The sequence below is a fragment of the Mus musculus genome, chromosome 16 (assembly GCF_000001635.26).
Source record: "Mus musculus strain C57BL/6J chromosome 16, GRCm38.p6 C57BL/6J".
In the NCBI taxonomy this organism is placed as follows: Eukaryota; Metazoa; Chordata; class Mammalia; order Rodentia; family Muridae; genus Mus; species Mus musculus.
The window spans coordinates 29,393,559-29,410,470 of NC_000082.6; the positions used below are offsets into that span (position 1 = coordinate 29,393,559).

Below are 16,912 nucleotides of genomic sequence, written 5' to 3' on the forward strand. Positions count from 1 at the left end.
GTCTTCTCTTATCACCTGTGTGGTGGAGATGGTAAGCCCTTCCTTGTGGAGTCCCAGAACTCTACAAACTTAGCCAGTTAGTGGGAGGGAAAGACCTAGGCAGTGAAATCATCCGAGCCTGAGTTGTCTGTGTTCTTCTTCATGATTTCAATGTAGACCTCCTCCAGAGGCACTCACCCAAAACCTTCTCTTTGTGGAACATGAGGAAAAACTTTCAACTTTAGAAAGACTGTCAGAGCTGCCATACCAGTGGAGAAGCAAAAGAACATACTTCCTCCTGTATTAAGGAGCATAATAAGACCACATCCCAGGAACGGGGACTTTTCTACTTGTCCTGTTCAAAAAGTAGACACGACAAGGTGTCCTCTGACTAGGAGGCATACAAAACAGCTGCAGTCATAGCCTCTCAAAGTCTCACAAGAGCTGTGAAGGAGGAGTGCTTTCAGCTGCTGTTGATAAGCAGTGAAGACCTTCTGGGCCAGGATATTCACCCCTACTCCCATTAGTCCATTGGGTTTTCCTGTTTATTGTAACAGGGCATCCAGACCTTAGGACAAGTGACTCCATAATGGAAGTGCCATTCAGGCTGTAAAACTCAGCACTCAGACTCCACTACCAGCCAAAATGAAAACAAAGGCCTAATCCACCAATGTCCATTCATACTTCTGGGAAAGTCTCTAAGTGTTCTAACTTTTGCTTTTTTGTCTTCTGTAGTTCTGCTTCTAGCTAACGGTTCTTTTTGACTGAAGTGTGTCAACCCAGGATATGGGTTTTGTGCTTAGGAACTCATCCTGAAGAATACTCAGAGCTATACTGGGATCCTGGACAATGGTGTACTCACCGGCTGGCGAATGAAGACTTTCTATTGGCTTAAACCCATGTCTAAAAAGTTTTCTCTAGTGGATACCCCACAGCATTTATAATAGGAATTTTGTTTTACGTTAAAATTTGATGTGTGCTGTATATATGTCAGGCTGACCTTGAGCTAGCTCACAGAGATCTGCCTGTCTCTGTCTCCCTAATACTGAAATTAAAGGTGTGTGCCTACAGGCCACTATGGTTTTGTTTTTGTTTGTAGGTTTTTTGTTTTGTTTCGCTATTTTTGATTTTTGGGTTTTTTGTTTTTCTAGAGAAAGACAGAGAGAGAGAGAGAGAGAGAGAGAGAGAGAGAGAATTAAAGTTGGATGGGTCCAGAAGTAGGGAAGATCTGAGAGGAGTTGGGGGAGGGGGAATAGATCAAAGTATATTTTTAAAAATAATTTTTAAATAAAAAAAAAACTATGTGTAGATGTTGCTCTAAAGCTCAGTGTGACCCACAGACCTAAGTGAAACCCATGTGTTTTCTTTTTTTTTCTTAAGTAAAGCTTGAGGTTTTTTTTTTTATTATGTATTTTCCTCAATTACATTTCCAATGCTATCCCAAAAGTCCCCCACACCCACACACACACTCCCCTACCCACCCATTCCCATTTTTTGGCCCTGGCGTTCCCCTGTACTGGGGCATATAAAGTTTGCCTGTCCAATGGGCATCTCTTTCCAGTGATGGCAGACTAGGCCCACCCATGGTGATAAAATATAAGAAATTTTTGTTTGGTAAACTATAAGAAAAAAGTCAGTCTTGAGCAAGAATTACAAATGGTAGGCTTAGCTCCATGGCAACATATAATATAGAATGCACAGGAAGAATTCCCCCAAAAGAGCAGAGCAGGGTGTGAGTAAGATGAGAAATTCCTAAAACACGGATGCACACATAATAGTTAGGGGAACAATCAACGCTTAGGTTTTTTGATACCCTTTCCACTGGGCCCCTAAATAAAATTGATACATGTATATCATTGTGGGACCTGAAAGTAGGATAAATTTAGACCCAAAATTTACAAAATAGAAACAACACAGTATTAAACAAGTGTGAGGCCCTTCTAAGCAGGGAACCTATATAGTCATAGGTCTTATTGAACTTTAGATTTAAAAGACAGCACACTCCTCAGATCCTTGGCCAAATCTTTTCTAATGTGATGAGAGCAGGAGTGGAAATAGATGCTGCTTTGAGGGTGAAACACACACACACAAACACACACACACACACACACACACACACACACACACACACACACACACACACAAACACACACACACACACACATCTCCAGCATTTCCTTCCTGATCTGGTGAACAAAGAGTCCCTGTGTTTTAATGGAAGCATCATCACTCCAAAATGATCGTCACCCTGTGGACAGCTGTTCCAGAGACCTGAAGCAAGAGAAGAACTCAAGTACCTTAAGACACTGAGATGAAGGGGTGTGTGTCATTGTAGTAAATATGCAGAGCAAGACCAGAAGGAGAAGGGAGGCATGAATCTGAAACTGAATAGAGGAGACTAGAGGATGCTTTTCTTTTGTTAGTTTTCCCACCAAGCGATAATTCAAAACTGATCCTTAGTGTATTACAACTCTATGAATACACACTGTGTGACCTTCCCTCATTTTATTTTATTTTATTTTATTTTATTTTATTTTATTTTATTTTATTTTTGAGAAAGACTTATTCTAAGAAGATATGTTTTCCTTCTGATATCTGCCAACCCTTTGGCCCATTGCAACACTTGCTCCATTCTTGGTTCAATAGGTGTCACCAATGCACCAGAAGCTAGGAGGAATGCCATCTTCTGGGGACATTGTTCTCCATAGACTCCACCTGAGCAAATTTAACTTGTCCTGGGAGTTGGGAGTATAGTCCCCAACTCCAACTGATAGTGTTGAGTCAAATTGCTTTAACATCTCTGAAATGGGTTCTTTTTAGCTTCATTTTGATAACTGTTTAGGTATCGCTTTCCTTCAAAGTTGCTCCTCATTGCTCTCAAACACCGGGTTGCTGTAGGACACCCCCTGCATGTCAGAGTAGGAGGTTTGGTTCAGTGGGGGCCAGCTTGAATCATTTGCCAAGTTCCTCTGCCATATCCGATACTGACTTTTTGATTGATAACCAAAACATCTTTTGACTGCTATCCACAGAGCTCGGTTTTCAATAATGGCCTTCTGTAAGATAAAAGATAAATAATTTTGTGAATTGAATTACCTAAATGAGTTCCACAGATCATAATCACTGTTTCAGTGTTTGTTTAGATTCAGCTGAACAAAATTCTTGAGCCTAAGCAAATATTGAGTAGTTTTGTAGCTATATTCTTAACCTGTCCTACTTAAGAAACTCAGCTGGATGGAGGTACTTTAAAAAAACCTGGGGATTAAGCTGGAAGCAGCCTACCTCAAAGATAGTTCTAGGGACTCTCACATCTAAATTAAATTAAATTTAATATCATTCAAATTCTATATTTCACACCATACCACATCTAATTCCATGTCTTATGAAATGACATTTTGTATAATGTTTAACATTTCATAGAACTGAGTGTGTAGAAAGATGCACGATGTGTCTTTGATATTCTTCAGCAAGGCACTGATAACCATGAGCACAGGTCTATGCCATCTAAGTAGAGGCTTCAGTCTTGGGGTTAGAGAGATCTAGATTCATTTCATAACTATGACTATGGCCAGGTCGTTAGTCTGAGACCTGTGTCCAATTCCCACCACTGAAGAAGAAAACCTGAGCCTGTTGGGTTAGAAATAATAATCCCTTCCTTCTATGTGCTGTAAGGATTATACAACAGCCCTTCTAGTGCAGGCAAAGCAGGGCAAGGCAGGGCAGGGCAGGACAGGGCAGGACTGGCACCCTTTCCTCACCCTGCTGAACTACTTTTTTAACTACTGGTTGTCTACAGAAGCCCTGCCTGCACATGCTTTGCCATCACTAAAATGCATTGTTAATAGTATAAGAGTGATGCCTCTTGTAAAACATTTGGGGCTAGAGAGACAGCTTAGCAGTTGGGAGCACTGGCTGTCAGTTGCTCTTGTCCAGGACCAGAGTTCAATTCCCAGCACCACATGGCAGATGACAACCATCTGTAGCTCTAGTTCCAGAGGATCTACAGTCCTCTTCTGTCCTTCTAGGGTACCACATGTGCATGGTACACAGACACACATTCAGAAAAAACACCCATACGCATACAAAAATATAATTACAAACATTTTGGACTGCCACTTCATTCCATAGGTTAGTCTAAAGCTTAAGTGAAACTAGTAATAAGACAAATGACAGAAAAGGTTAGTGTGTGTATGTGTGGGGGGGTCCATTTTATCATATTTTGTCTAGAAGTTGAATATCTTAGTTAATTTCATAACAGAAAATAAGAACCTGACAAAAATACCTGACTTTGGTGTCCATCCAGTGTATCTTTTACAGACAGACTTAATGAGGAACTATAGAAGATGTAGATTACTAAAATCTGCCTATTTTTGTTTACATGAGATTCATTACTGCTGGAGACAGCATACCATGACATAGATTGTGTCTGGGACCTTGTGAGGCAGGAGAAACATCTTTCTAGGGGACCTGCCATCAGAAATAAGAAACTACCTGAAGCACGCCTGGATGGAGACATCTCAGAAGCCCGTGAGCAGCACATTTGTAAAAAAGTTATTCCCATCTCTCCTAACCTTAGTCCTGAACAATGGCTGCATAGATTTCATTTGTGTGTGACTGCCTTTCAGTGACCTTGGTGTGCATAATTACTCTATTATATCTGGCTTTCCTACTTCTTTCTCCTTCTGCTCTGTGAAACTAGATGTTCCTTGGTGCAATGATTCTTAAACTATCAAAAATTGAGGCACGGGGCACAGCACAGCACAGTCCTAATGGCCCAGGTGCGTGCTGTGCGCTCTCATCTTGGAAACAATGCAATAACTGCACAATGGTAGTTTCAGATTAATGTCTGACTTGCAAAGAAATTATTAGAAAATGAGACAGAGCCATGTACTACTACAGTCATACAGTGTCTATTACCAGAAAGTGAAATTTATTGAAACTATGAAAATCATTAGTATAAGAGACATAATCAAATGGAATAAGGGAACACAAACACGGGATACTTTAATTCAGAAAGGAAAAAGCTATAGAATCATTGTGTACAATGTGCAGAAGCAGAAAGCTAGTGGAACTGCTGACTGAAGGGTTAACCTGACTCTTTCTGGCCACTGCCTGGCAGCTTTGCCCATCTCATTTATCATTAGAGCTTCACAGAAAACCGCATGTAGCTGACCTCAGAGCTCTGAGCTCTGAAGTATAAGGTAAACGTATAATAAGTTAAGGTTTAAATAATGATACGTTTGCAATTATTATTTTGGCCATGGGCCTAGGAATAGGGAAAGCTTGAAACTTTGGGGAACAATTGTAATTCTTGATTCTTTGTGAGATGTGATCATTCTTTTGAACTTGACACATTTGGTAATGGTTACACAATGTCTTTCTACCTGCTTTTTGGAGTAACAATAAAAGACTGGGGCAAGTTAAAGGTGAGGGAGTGTGTGTGAGAAAGAAAGGAGAGCGAGCAGAGGAGGTGTGTGTGTGTGTGTGTGTGTGTGTGTGTGTGTGTGTGTGTGTGTGTGTGTGTGTGTGTTATGTGTGTGTTATGTGTGAGTGCAAGAAAGGAAGCATACAAGAGCGCAACCTCCAGCCCAAGGGGGGGAGCCAAAGTGTGCACTGCCTCCAACTACAAGCAAGCCACACAGAGAGAGCAACCTCAAGCTTTAAAACTTGCCAGTCAGTTGCCAGATATCCCTGCTTCCAGCTGAGAACCCTGATCCTGTGTCAAGGCTGGACCTGGCAGCAGACCTTGCCAGAGTCTTTCTTTCTGAACACTGGAAGGCTTCTTGGCAGAAATCAAGACTCAGAGAGCCAACTTCACCTTCTGGCCAACCTCAGTACTTACCAGACAGACCTAGTCTACCTTCCCGGATCAGAAAAATGGTAGCTCTTCTCACAAACACTTTGGACTGGGAAAAGGCAGGGTCACTGAAGCCAGCTACAAGATTTTAAATATAGCAGATGTAGAAAACCTTAGCCTTTTTCAAACAAATTAAAAGAAAGATGAGATGTGGTCTCATTTTCCTCCTTATACCGAGTGTGACTACTCCCTGCTTGTCATTCTCCAAAGAACAACTGATGTGATCTGCCTTTTGACTCTGCCTTGCAAATTAATTGCATAGCTAGACGCAAAAGTGAGGCTTTGATGAGAATCCATTTCTTCCAAAGAATTTTATGTAAGCTTTTTCAGCCGACTACTCAGTTCTTAAGTACTTATGTACATATACATGCATCCACAGTAATAAGGAAGATGGGTATTATTAAAGCTATTCATGTGAGCGCCCGTGCTTCTGAGCAGGCAGGGCATGAGATTCACATAGTAAGGACTAAAGTCTGCTTGATTTCTGGGTTACTGTAAGATTAGCCTTAGAGCTAGAATTAGATCCAGGACTCAGAAGACTAGACAACACTTAAAACTCTGCAACAGAGCCAGCCACCATACCTGCCCATCATGAGAAAACTGTTGGGACTATGTCTAGCTAAGCCTGTCCTGGCCAGTATGATGGGGTTAGCTCAGCTCATCCAGAATTCCTTTCTATATTCTGGAACAGAGTGTATATACAGAGCCACCTAAGGAAAGACATCTTGCTGAGTCCTTAGTGGTCTGCACCTATTCTCTTAGGCTCACTCACCACAGGAGGCAGGACAGAATAGCACCTGTCAATCTCAATTATAATAGCCCTCTACCAAAGACTCACTACTCTACTCCGCTAAGCACCAGCTGACCACAGGGAAAGGGATTACTAAACAAGTGGATGCCATGGGGAAGGTGTCTAAGGTGGAAGCTCCTGCTCCCCGATGCTGTTTCTCCGTTTGGAAGGGACTGGCAACCCACAATAAACATGCACGTGTGCATCACCATTTCTACACTCAGCGTGGGAACCAAAGAAGATGCCTAGCTCTTGTGACAATTACCCATCCAACGGCTGGGCATGAACAAGGTCATTTCTGATGTTTGTTTAAATGGCTCTTGCCCAACTCCTACTAGAATTAAGCAGGATTTTAAATGCGATAGCTACCAACACAAGCCCTCGCCAGAAAAGCTTAATGGCAAGCAAGAGAAGTTTGTATGCTGACTTCACACAGATTATGAGTCCCACCCCTCTGTTACCTTTATCCTGAAAATTTGCCCTAGGATATTGATCTAGGGGTCAGTGAACGGTTGTGGAAAGAACAAATGTATAAAGGCATGAAAGATTGACAGAAACAAAGTAAGGAAGAGTAAGCGCCACAAGAGATAATGATGGCTTACTGCTTATACTGTTTTTTTGTTGTTGTTGTTGTCATGTTTGTTTCTGTATGCATTTGAGGGCTCCTGTTTATTTTTACTTGTTTTGTTTAGGTTTGGAATTTTGAGATTGGATCTCCTCATACAGTCCAGTCTAGCCTCAAACTCGATCTTCCTACATCAACCTCTCAAGTTCTATGATTACAGATAGGCAGTGCAACCATGCCTGGAGAGGTTTATGTCTATTAAACACATAGTATGTGCTTCTCACTGCTCACATTTTAGTCTCTCTCTACATGTATATGTATACATATATGTATACGTATATGTGTTCATGTGTACTTGTGTATGTGTATATGTATATGTATATGCATATATGTATGTATATTTCATGTGCGTATATAGCATAATGGTATATTTTGTGTATATATATCACACACACATATATATACCATATGTATGAACATATATGCATGTATAGGTGTACATATACATATATATGATATGTATATACATATATACATATATGTGTATATATGCCATATATATAACATACATATATAAGATTTGCATATATGTATATATCTGTGGTATATATGGTATGTAGAGATGTGTGTGGTATAAATAATATATATATATACATCATATATATGAGATATATACCACATATAAATATATATGTATATATGTTTATATATATGTATGATATATATGTTATATATACAGTATACTATATTGTTGTATACAATACATATATAATAAGGTATGATTACTAGTAACTTTTTTTAGCAGAAGGAGTAAACCCAATGAAACAGAATAATTTGCCCAATATCAGGCAGCAAGAAGGAATTGAAGCCAGGCTTCATACCAGAAAGACTGTCTGAGTTTATGCCCTTTGCTTTAATTGTATCAACTGGAGAAGGGCTTTCTGCTAGGGCTTTATGACAGACTTTGACATTGGCAACCATTCAGCTTCCTTATCTACCCATCTGAAAAGCAAAAACAAAAACAGACAAACAGTCTAAGCTAACCTCTCAGAGCATGGACTGACTTACCCATAATGCCTTCTACTCAAAATAAGGATAAGACAGTCCTAACTAATGCGACATATGAAGATATCTGCCAGGAAACTTGTGATTCCTGTTTTCTTTGTGCCCATAAATGGATGTATCACACACACACAGAGAGAGAGAGAGAGAGAGAGAGAGAGAGAGGCCTGAACAGGAATCATGAAAGGACACAGCTAAGGCTGATGATACTGAAGATACAGACCTCCGACTGACTCCTGAGAGTCCTGAAATGTCCACCTCTAGTCTGGTTCCCAAGTGAGTAAATATTTTTGCTGTTTAAACTGCACTTAGTGAGTTTTGCTAATTGCCTAGCAGACCAAAGGATCAGAAAGAATTCATGAAGAGGTCAGTCTGGCAACAGTGCCACAGAGGAGGGAGCAGAATGTCAATATGCAGATATGGAGAAATATATTCCAAAAGGAAAGCACAATCAGCAGGACTTCTACATGGGATTACCTGGTGAACCACTGTTTCTCAACCTGTGGGTCACTACCCCAGGATCACATACAGATATTTACATTTTGATTCATGTCAGTAGCAAAATTACAGTTATGACGTTGCAACAAAACGTCTTTATGATGGGGGAGGTTATCACAGCATGGGGAACTGTATTAAGGGGTCATAGCATTAGGGAGGTTGAGAACCACCACAGCTCTAAATGGTGGGGACCACCCTTCTGCAACTCAGTCATAGTACACTCACATCAATCTAGTTGCTTTGGAGAATTATGGCATAGCATAGTGTTTTCAGAGTGTGTGGCCTGAACCCAACACAGTAGAATCCCCTGGCAACCTGTTGGATGTACAAGCTCTCACACTTAGTCTACAGCTACTGAGCCAGACACATTAAGGGGAGGCCTTCGGAATCTGTGCTTCCCATTTCACCAAGCCTGCCAGGTGAGCATGATGCCCTCTGCTTTGGCATTCACTGCTTTAGCCTGCAGAGAGAGGCTCCAGTGCCCCGACGATGTCCTTTGTTCTTCCACCAACCACTGTTCTACACAGGATGGAATGACCTTGGGAACTGTCTGCACAGTACTAGCTGAGAGGTCAAGTTTTAAGGAACTCACAGCCCACTGTGAATACTCCAGTTGCTGAAATACTTAAGTTCTACAATTCAAAGCAAAATGGAGAGAGAGAGAGAGAGAGAGAGAGAGAGAGAGAGAGAGAGAAAATACCTAACATTTCTCCTCTCCTTTATGGATGCCTTCCTTGGGCATTTCCTTCCAATACCTGGCTTTGAAGAAGGGAGATTATATAAAATAATAAAGGAGTGGTAATAAAAATATTTAGTAAAAATGGTAATAATTAACCCAGTGGTAGAGTGCTTATCTAGCACATACAAGACCTTCAGTTCAGTCTTCAACACTGAAGACAAAACAAAAAAAGGAAAAAAAAACAAAGCCACATCACAGAATGACTTTATTAATAGAAAATGTCTCAAATAGGAAAATCTATGGAGGCAGAAAGTGTGTTTCTGACTGTCAAGGTGGAGAGGATGGGAATGAAAATCAATTGCTTATGGGTTGCAGGATTTTTGGGGGAGGGGGTTGAAATGGTTCTCGAACTGGGTAGTGTTGATGGCTGCACACTCAGCAACTATACTAAAAACCACTGATGCTTTAAAATGGTGAGTTTTATAGTACACAAATCATATCTCAATTTTAAAATGTGAATTCTATTTGTGCCTATATTGGGAAATTTTAGGAATGAATAGAACCCTAAATAGCCTGAAAGCATCCTCCCTACTACACTTTACAGTCGAGATAAATGATTACACGTTTTCTCATCAGAAAAGAGACACTGACATTGTGCAGAGCCTTTGCACATTGAGTGAAGGAAATACCATCAGAGCTCTAAGTCTTTGCACATTAAGGTTGTTCCATTCACAACCTCCTGAAGAGCTGAGCCTGACTCACACACACAGCAAACAGCCTGAGGGCACTTACCTCCACAGCAAGGGACACAACAAAGTTGGAGCTGATCATGATGAGAATGTAGACTCTCCACAGGACAGGAGTGCAGAGCAGCTGGCAGAAGATGAAGCACACTTAGTCTTAGAACAAATATGCTGGAAAAGTTTTTATGCTCACACTGTATATTTGTATAGGCTATATATCACAGCAAACATACACACACACACACGCACACACTCACAAGTGATGGTTCACTGGTGAGAGCACTTGTGTCCTTTCAGAGGCACCCACATCATCATGTAGAATATGAATGGCATATGTATATAATACATATTGCATAAATATACTTTTATATATACATATAGATAAAGAACTTATAACTGTAGAAAACTGACGTTCATTTGAGAATTGTGATTCTTTTTTCCTTCTCTCTTAGTCTCTTTCTTTTATCTAAAATTTCTACATTTACTAATTTGGGTCATTTTGAAAAAATAAATAATAGTAAACCCTTTTTATCTACTTGCTTTTTGGTTTTTGAAGAGGGAGTTCAGGAATGTCACTTTATTCCCAGGCATCTCTGAGGACACATGTGAGAAACTCCACTGTCACAATGTGGCTCTCTGTCCTTCAGTGCCATGTTTCTCTTCATCCAAGTCCTTCCTTGGAGTACTCAGTCAAAGCTGCTCTCCCAGGGCTTTGCCTATAGCAGCACACTCATGAGGGTACCAGCTAAAGGAGCGCATGAAGCTAAATCAAGCTATTTTCATACTTCCTTTGACTTCCTCCAACCCCTCTTCAGGCACAGTGCCTGATATATAAGTATGCAAATGAACTAATGGATGGATGGATGGATGGATGGATGGATGGATGGATGCATGGATGGATGGATGCACGGATGGATGCATGAATGGATGGATGAATGATGGATGGATGATGGATGGATGATTAGATAAATGGGTGGTGTGATGGTTTGTATATCCTTGGACCAGGGAGTGGCACCATATGGAGGTGTGGCCTTGTTGGAATAGGTGTGTCCTGGTTGGAATGGGTGTGTCACTGTGGGTGTGGGCATAAGACCCTCACCCTAGTTGCCTGGAAGTCAGTCTTCCACTAGCAACCTTTGGATGAAGACATAGAACTCTCAGCTCCTCCTGCACCATGCCTGCCTAGATACTGCCATGCTCCCACCTTGATGATAATGGACTGAACCTCTAAACCTGTAAGCCAGCCCCAATTAAATGTTGTTTTTTTATAAGACTTGCCTTTGTCATGGTGTCTGTTCACAGCAGTAAAACCCTGACTAATACAGGTGGGTAGGTGGATGGGTGGATGCATAGATGGATGTAGAGAAGGATGCATGGATGGATGCATGAATGGATGCATGGATGGATGCATGCATGGATGGATGGATGGATGGATGGATGGATGGATGGATGGATGGATGGTTAGATAAATGGGTGGGTAGGTGCATGGGTGGATGCATGGGTGGATGCATGGATAGATGCATGGATGGATGGATGGATGGATGGATGGATGGATGGATGGATTCATGGATGGATGGATGAATGATGGATGGATGGTTAGATTAATGGGTGGGTTGGTGGATAGATTGATGCATGCATGGATGCATGGATGGATGTATGAGTGATGGATGGGTGGTAAGATAAATGGGTGGGTAGGTGGATAGATGAATGGATGCATGGATGAATAGATGGATGGATAAGTCAAGTAAACTCTGTTATGTACTACATGCATGTCTTATACAATGCTTCATATGCCGATGAGAGTAAAAGCTGATGCAAACCTAGGGATAACAATGTTCTCTAAATTATTATTTAAAATCCATTTCTAGGAATTTACACTTGGCATATACTTGTACATGACTGAAAAGATATGTACATGGTTCTTCTACTGTGTCTTTGTAAGAGCAACAAATTAGAAACTGTTACATGTTAATTAATAGGAGATTCCATACAAGTTATGGTATATATATACCATGAAATATAATGTAAATATATATGTAATAAAATGTTACATTATAATTAAAAATAATGAGGAAGGAATTTATGTTAGTATGGCACAATTACCAAAGTACACTATTACATGAAAGAAATAAGGTACAGGACTGTGTATGTTGTTGTAACAGCTATGAAAATGTTCCACTCAGCTCTCCTGCTGCTGGGAAGATAAATACACACAGCTATGAAAACGTTCCACTCAGGTCTCCTGCTGCTGAGAAGATAAATATTGGCCACCCCAAACAGTATACTCAACATCTATGACAGCCTTCACCTCAAAGCTGCACTTCCCATGGGCTACACAGGATCAAAAAGGAAGACCAGCATGGATGCAGCTGAGGCTTTCTTCTCTAAGATATCAGGCACCCCGATGGACGGTCTCTGCTTAATCCTTAAGTCACTGTGGACTGAGAGGCTTCTCATGGGACCTTCCTCCTCCCCTCTCCACCTTGCTGGCTTTGGTCTTCATGGTGGTCTGACATTTCCCCTTACTTTCCCTAGCTTTTGCTCTTTCCTCCCACTGATACCTCCTACAATAAATAGATTCCTTGCATAGCACATCCCACTTGGATATTAGCATCTCTGGACAGAGATGAATCGAATAATTTGCTATCATTGTGTAAAAATGTGGGAGAAGATTCACACACATAAGAAATACATGTACTTCTCTGCATAAGTATGAAATAAAGTGTAAAGATATGTAAAACGCTGATGCCATACATTGCCTCCAGAGAGAAGCTAGGTTGGAAAAGATATTTTACTGTACTTACATTTTTAAAAAATTTTAAACCATGTGAATGTATTTGTTAGTAACACACACACACACACACACACACACACACACACTTAGGTTGTGAAACAGCATGATTCAACTCATAATAAACTTCATAAATTTGAGGCAAAGACCATTTGCAGTATATGAATTTTAAAAGGTGGAAGAATAATAATGTTATAATTTTCCTTGCCTGAATAGACCGCATTTCCTAAACTAGGCCCATATTTACTTAATAAAAAGGCTTGGCTTTAAATTAAATAATGCCTCTTTGTAGTCCTGCTGCCACAGACTCCACACAAGTTCTCGCCAAATAAAACCACAACCCCTTTGATTCTGCCAGTGTACCAGTCTGACTGTAAGAGTCACACACACACGCACATATCATATATATATATATGTATATATATATGATATGTGTGTATGTATATGTATATACATATACATACATATATACACACACACTTTTCCTCACTTGAGTAGGTAAGATTGTGGTATCTTGTAGGATTTCAAACTTGTTTCAGTTATGTTTTTTAAAATGTAAGAGAGAGACACCTTGAAATAGAGGAGTGAAGCTCTGTGAAAGGACCTTTTCAAATATAACTATGAAAGTACAAAAAAGCATGGATTTTAAAAGTAAGTACAGGTTTGGGAATTAAACTCAAGACTGTTGCAGGCAAAATTTCTTTTAACAGCATTTGAAAGCAAAGCATGTGTAAGCTGACTTTTTTTTTTACCAATCTTTCAGGGAATTTTGTTTTCAATAAAAACTGGCTCAATACTTGTTCTAAGGCTATGTTTAGTCCCAGAATGTAACACTTGATGCAATCTTATTTCCTGATTAGCTTGAGTAAAAAATAGATATAATTCAGCACTCTTTTAAACTCTGCCATTTCCAAGTTCCATAGGCAGTGTCGAGAGCCCCTGTCAGTTACGAAAGTGACCTGCTATCGGAGGCTGGTGACAAAAATACTAACATCGTCATCTTCCAGAGGATACTTACGTCCAAACGCCTATGCATCTCTGGGATATCCGCAAATAGAATGAAAAGACATACGCCCATCTGTAAGATCAGCACAAGGACAAATATATCTGAGGAAACAAGAACATACGCTATCATGTTGAGAATTCATCATGGGAAGCATCACATCTATTGACGGATATATTCTAGGTTAACTCTGATTACATTTACTTGACTTTTATATTCAAATACTGCATAATGAATGGAAGCGCTCGTTTCTATACAACGGGTCTCACCTCTACAATATCCGTGCACGTCCTTGAGGGGGAGCCTTTTTTTACAACTATGTTACATTTCAATTAGTACAGGTGGTAAATATATATATATATATATATATATATATATATATATATATATACACATATATACATATATACATATACATATATATGTGTGTGTATGTGTGTATATATATATATATATATATATATATATATATATATACACAATGGCAAAATGTCCCTTTAATACATTTTTAAAGACATTTAAGTATCTTGCCTTAATACAAGTCTTCTGCCTCAAATCCATTTCTGGAAAACCAAGAATGCCATAAATACATGAGATTTTTAAATTGTGATTATATAAAGATGAACATTCAACAGCTTCTTCATCCCAATGAGGAAAAAGACAAAATTACTCTTCCTGGAACAACTTCATATTGAGGATATTGATCCTTCAACTTGTGCTTCTGAATTTTTATAATTAGAGGGTTAGTATCGATATAAAAATATATATCTCAGAGACTAGGAAGGATTCGCCTAAATAACCTCTCTGCCCCAAATTACTCCAGCCAAGAGTGTCCACAATGCTGTATGTTGGGTGGCCAGACTACTCCCAGTCTGCTACTACACAATGCCATCCTGACCAGCCTTCATGACACCAAGTCCCAGCTGAGGTGTGACCCTTCTCATGTCTTCGGGGTGAATTCTGATAGATGGTTACAAGATCGGTCTTTACATTGAGCTTCTCAACTAAGACTGATCCCAAGAGATATCACCCAAAGACAATGTCGGGTGGAACCATGGTATGAAAAAAGAATTTCTTTAAGACGATGAGAGAGGCAGGGGAATGAGACCACAGTGCTTTTTTGTGTTTTTTGTTTTTTGTTTGTTGTTGTTGTCGTCGTTTTTTCAGAGCTCTGAGTGGAAGTGAAGGATCTCTAGCTGAGACTGTGCTGTGCTGTGCTGTGTGCTGTGCTGGGCTGGGCTGGGCTGGGCTGGGCTGGGCTGTGCAGTTGCTTCCTTCCTGAGAGGTCTGAGCATACCTGCTCTAATGATCAGCAATGGTTAATAATCGTCCCTCTGCTCGAACACAGTGTCACTCACAGTTTGTATAGGTGGGCTGCCTAAATGGCTTTCCTTTAGAGAATACAAGAGCCACAAAGATACAGTTGATTGTTCCCAAAAACCATATTGTCGTATTCTCAAAACTCGCAAAGGTGCTGTTACTTCTGGTTTTCTCAGGAACGCTGGGAGATGCAGCTAAGGCTGAGGCGCTCTCATTCCTCACAGGGCAGACACTACAAAGAAAACCAAAAAAGCCAATGGAGTTCTCAGAACACATTTCCATCTGCGGGTCACCGTGGCAAGCACTGTTAAGAGCAAATATCCAGTATTTCATAATTGTTCAGTGAAGAAGACATAAAAAAAAATAAGCACAGACAGATCTATAGTTTTGTATGTATGAGTAGTCAAATAGATACATAGGCAGATACTACTGCTACTTGTTCATTAAGCTGTTCATCCACCATGTATACTAAGGATACAGGGGTAGAGGAGAGTAAATTCTAATTCATCTCTTAAGAAACTTAAGAATCATTAATTAATGCATACTTAACATATACTTTATTGTTGAACAAGGCAGTTTTGAAAGGGAAAGATTTTGATCATTTCACTGGACACAGTTTAAACGAGGCTCTTTAAAGTGGGAGAACCGGGAAAGTTAGAACCCCTTATTAGTAAGCAACACAGAACAAACTATATAATAAAAAGACAAATAATAGTTGGCAATCCCCCCCCTAAAGGATTGAAGGGAATTAACACCCTTGGAAGGTGTAGACTCATTTGCCTCCCTTCATATGGGCCAGATGATGTTTGACAGAAGTCAGACTTCAAGGAGCTAGAGCTGAGGCCAGGCTGATACCTGTGATAGTCCATGATATACCAAGGCTGCTTCTGCACCAGGATGAAGCCCACGATGTGCATGGCCAAACTGAGCAGGATGTTGAGGACAACCGAGAGCAGAAGAGGTGGTGAGATCAGCCGCCCTGCGGGTCTGAAAGGCACGAGCTTGGGGTTGGCACCATTCAGATTCACTACAAAACAAATGCAAGGTTTGCATGCATGAGAGCAGGAATGTGTTGGGTTCTCGGCCATCAGAGTGGAACGACGAAGGCACTTGTCAAGCCTCCATCTGAGAAGATTCTTTTGGCACCAGATGGTAATTAACACAGAGACGTTCTACAACCCAACAAAGCAGAGAATAAGGGACTGTGGGGTGCTCAGCTCTAAATGGGATATCTGTGTCACAGCTCATTCTCCAAAAACTCTGGGATCTTTGCAAATGGGGTGGCTGGGAAGGGGCGGACAAAAAGGATGTACAGTGAGAGCTAATAGGTGACGGTAATGAGACAGTGTCTTCGGGACACAGGGCAGTTGCACATGTGAGCTCACAGCAGCCATGGAAGCATGCACAAGGTCTGTGCAAGCATAGACCAGAACTAGTCCCAGCACAGAACGGGGAATTGGGCATAAAGCACTACCCCAGCTGAGGAGCTATTGGCAACTGATAGCTTCTGGAAGGAGGGGAGTCAGTTTTCTCTAAGAGTATATCCCCAACTAAGTCAGCTACGCTCTAGCGGGAGGATACGCATACAAGAATCTTTATTTGTCCAGCACACATCCGTCTTGATG

At 40.5% G+C, this 16,912-nt stretch overlaps 1 protein-coding gene across 13 annotated transcripts in view; it reads right to left on the reverse strand.

Moving 5' to 3' along the window:
* Positions 1-16,912, reverse strand: part of Atp13a4 (ATPase type 13A4) — a 155,762-nt gene that overhangs the window by 4,456 nt on the left and 134,394 nt on the right. For 6 of the 13 annotated variants that reach the window (XR_001781812.2, XR_003951779.1, XM_006522048.4 and 3 more), the window contains 5 exons: positions 16,143-16,314; positions 15,326-15,519; positions 13,983-14,071; positions 10,223-10,303; positions 2,488-3,035 (listed from right to left, as the gene is read on the reverse strand). Coding sequence is in view for 9 of the 13 variants with exons in the window: in XM_006522048.4 (XP_006522111.1) it covers positions 2,835-3,035; positions 10,223-10,303; positions 13,983-14,071; positions 15,326-15,519; positions 16,143-16,314 (737 nt within the window). In the remaining 4 variants the exon portion in view is untranslated. Of the gene's footprint in view, positions 1-2,479; positions 3,036-10,222; positions 10,304-13,982; positions 14,072-15,325; positions 15,520-16,142; positions 16,315-16,912 lie in introns of those variants that run through there. The other 7 variants (NM_172613.4, NM_001164612.1, XR_384556.4 and 4 more) reach the window with 6 other exon arrangements.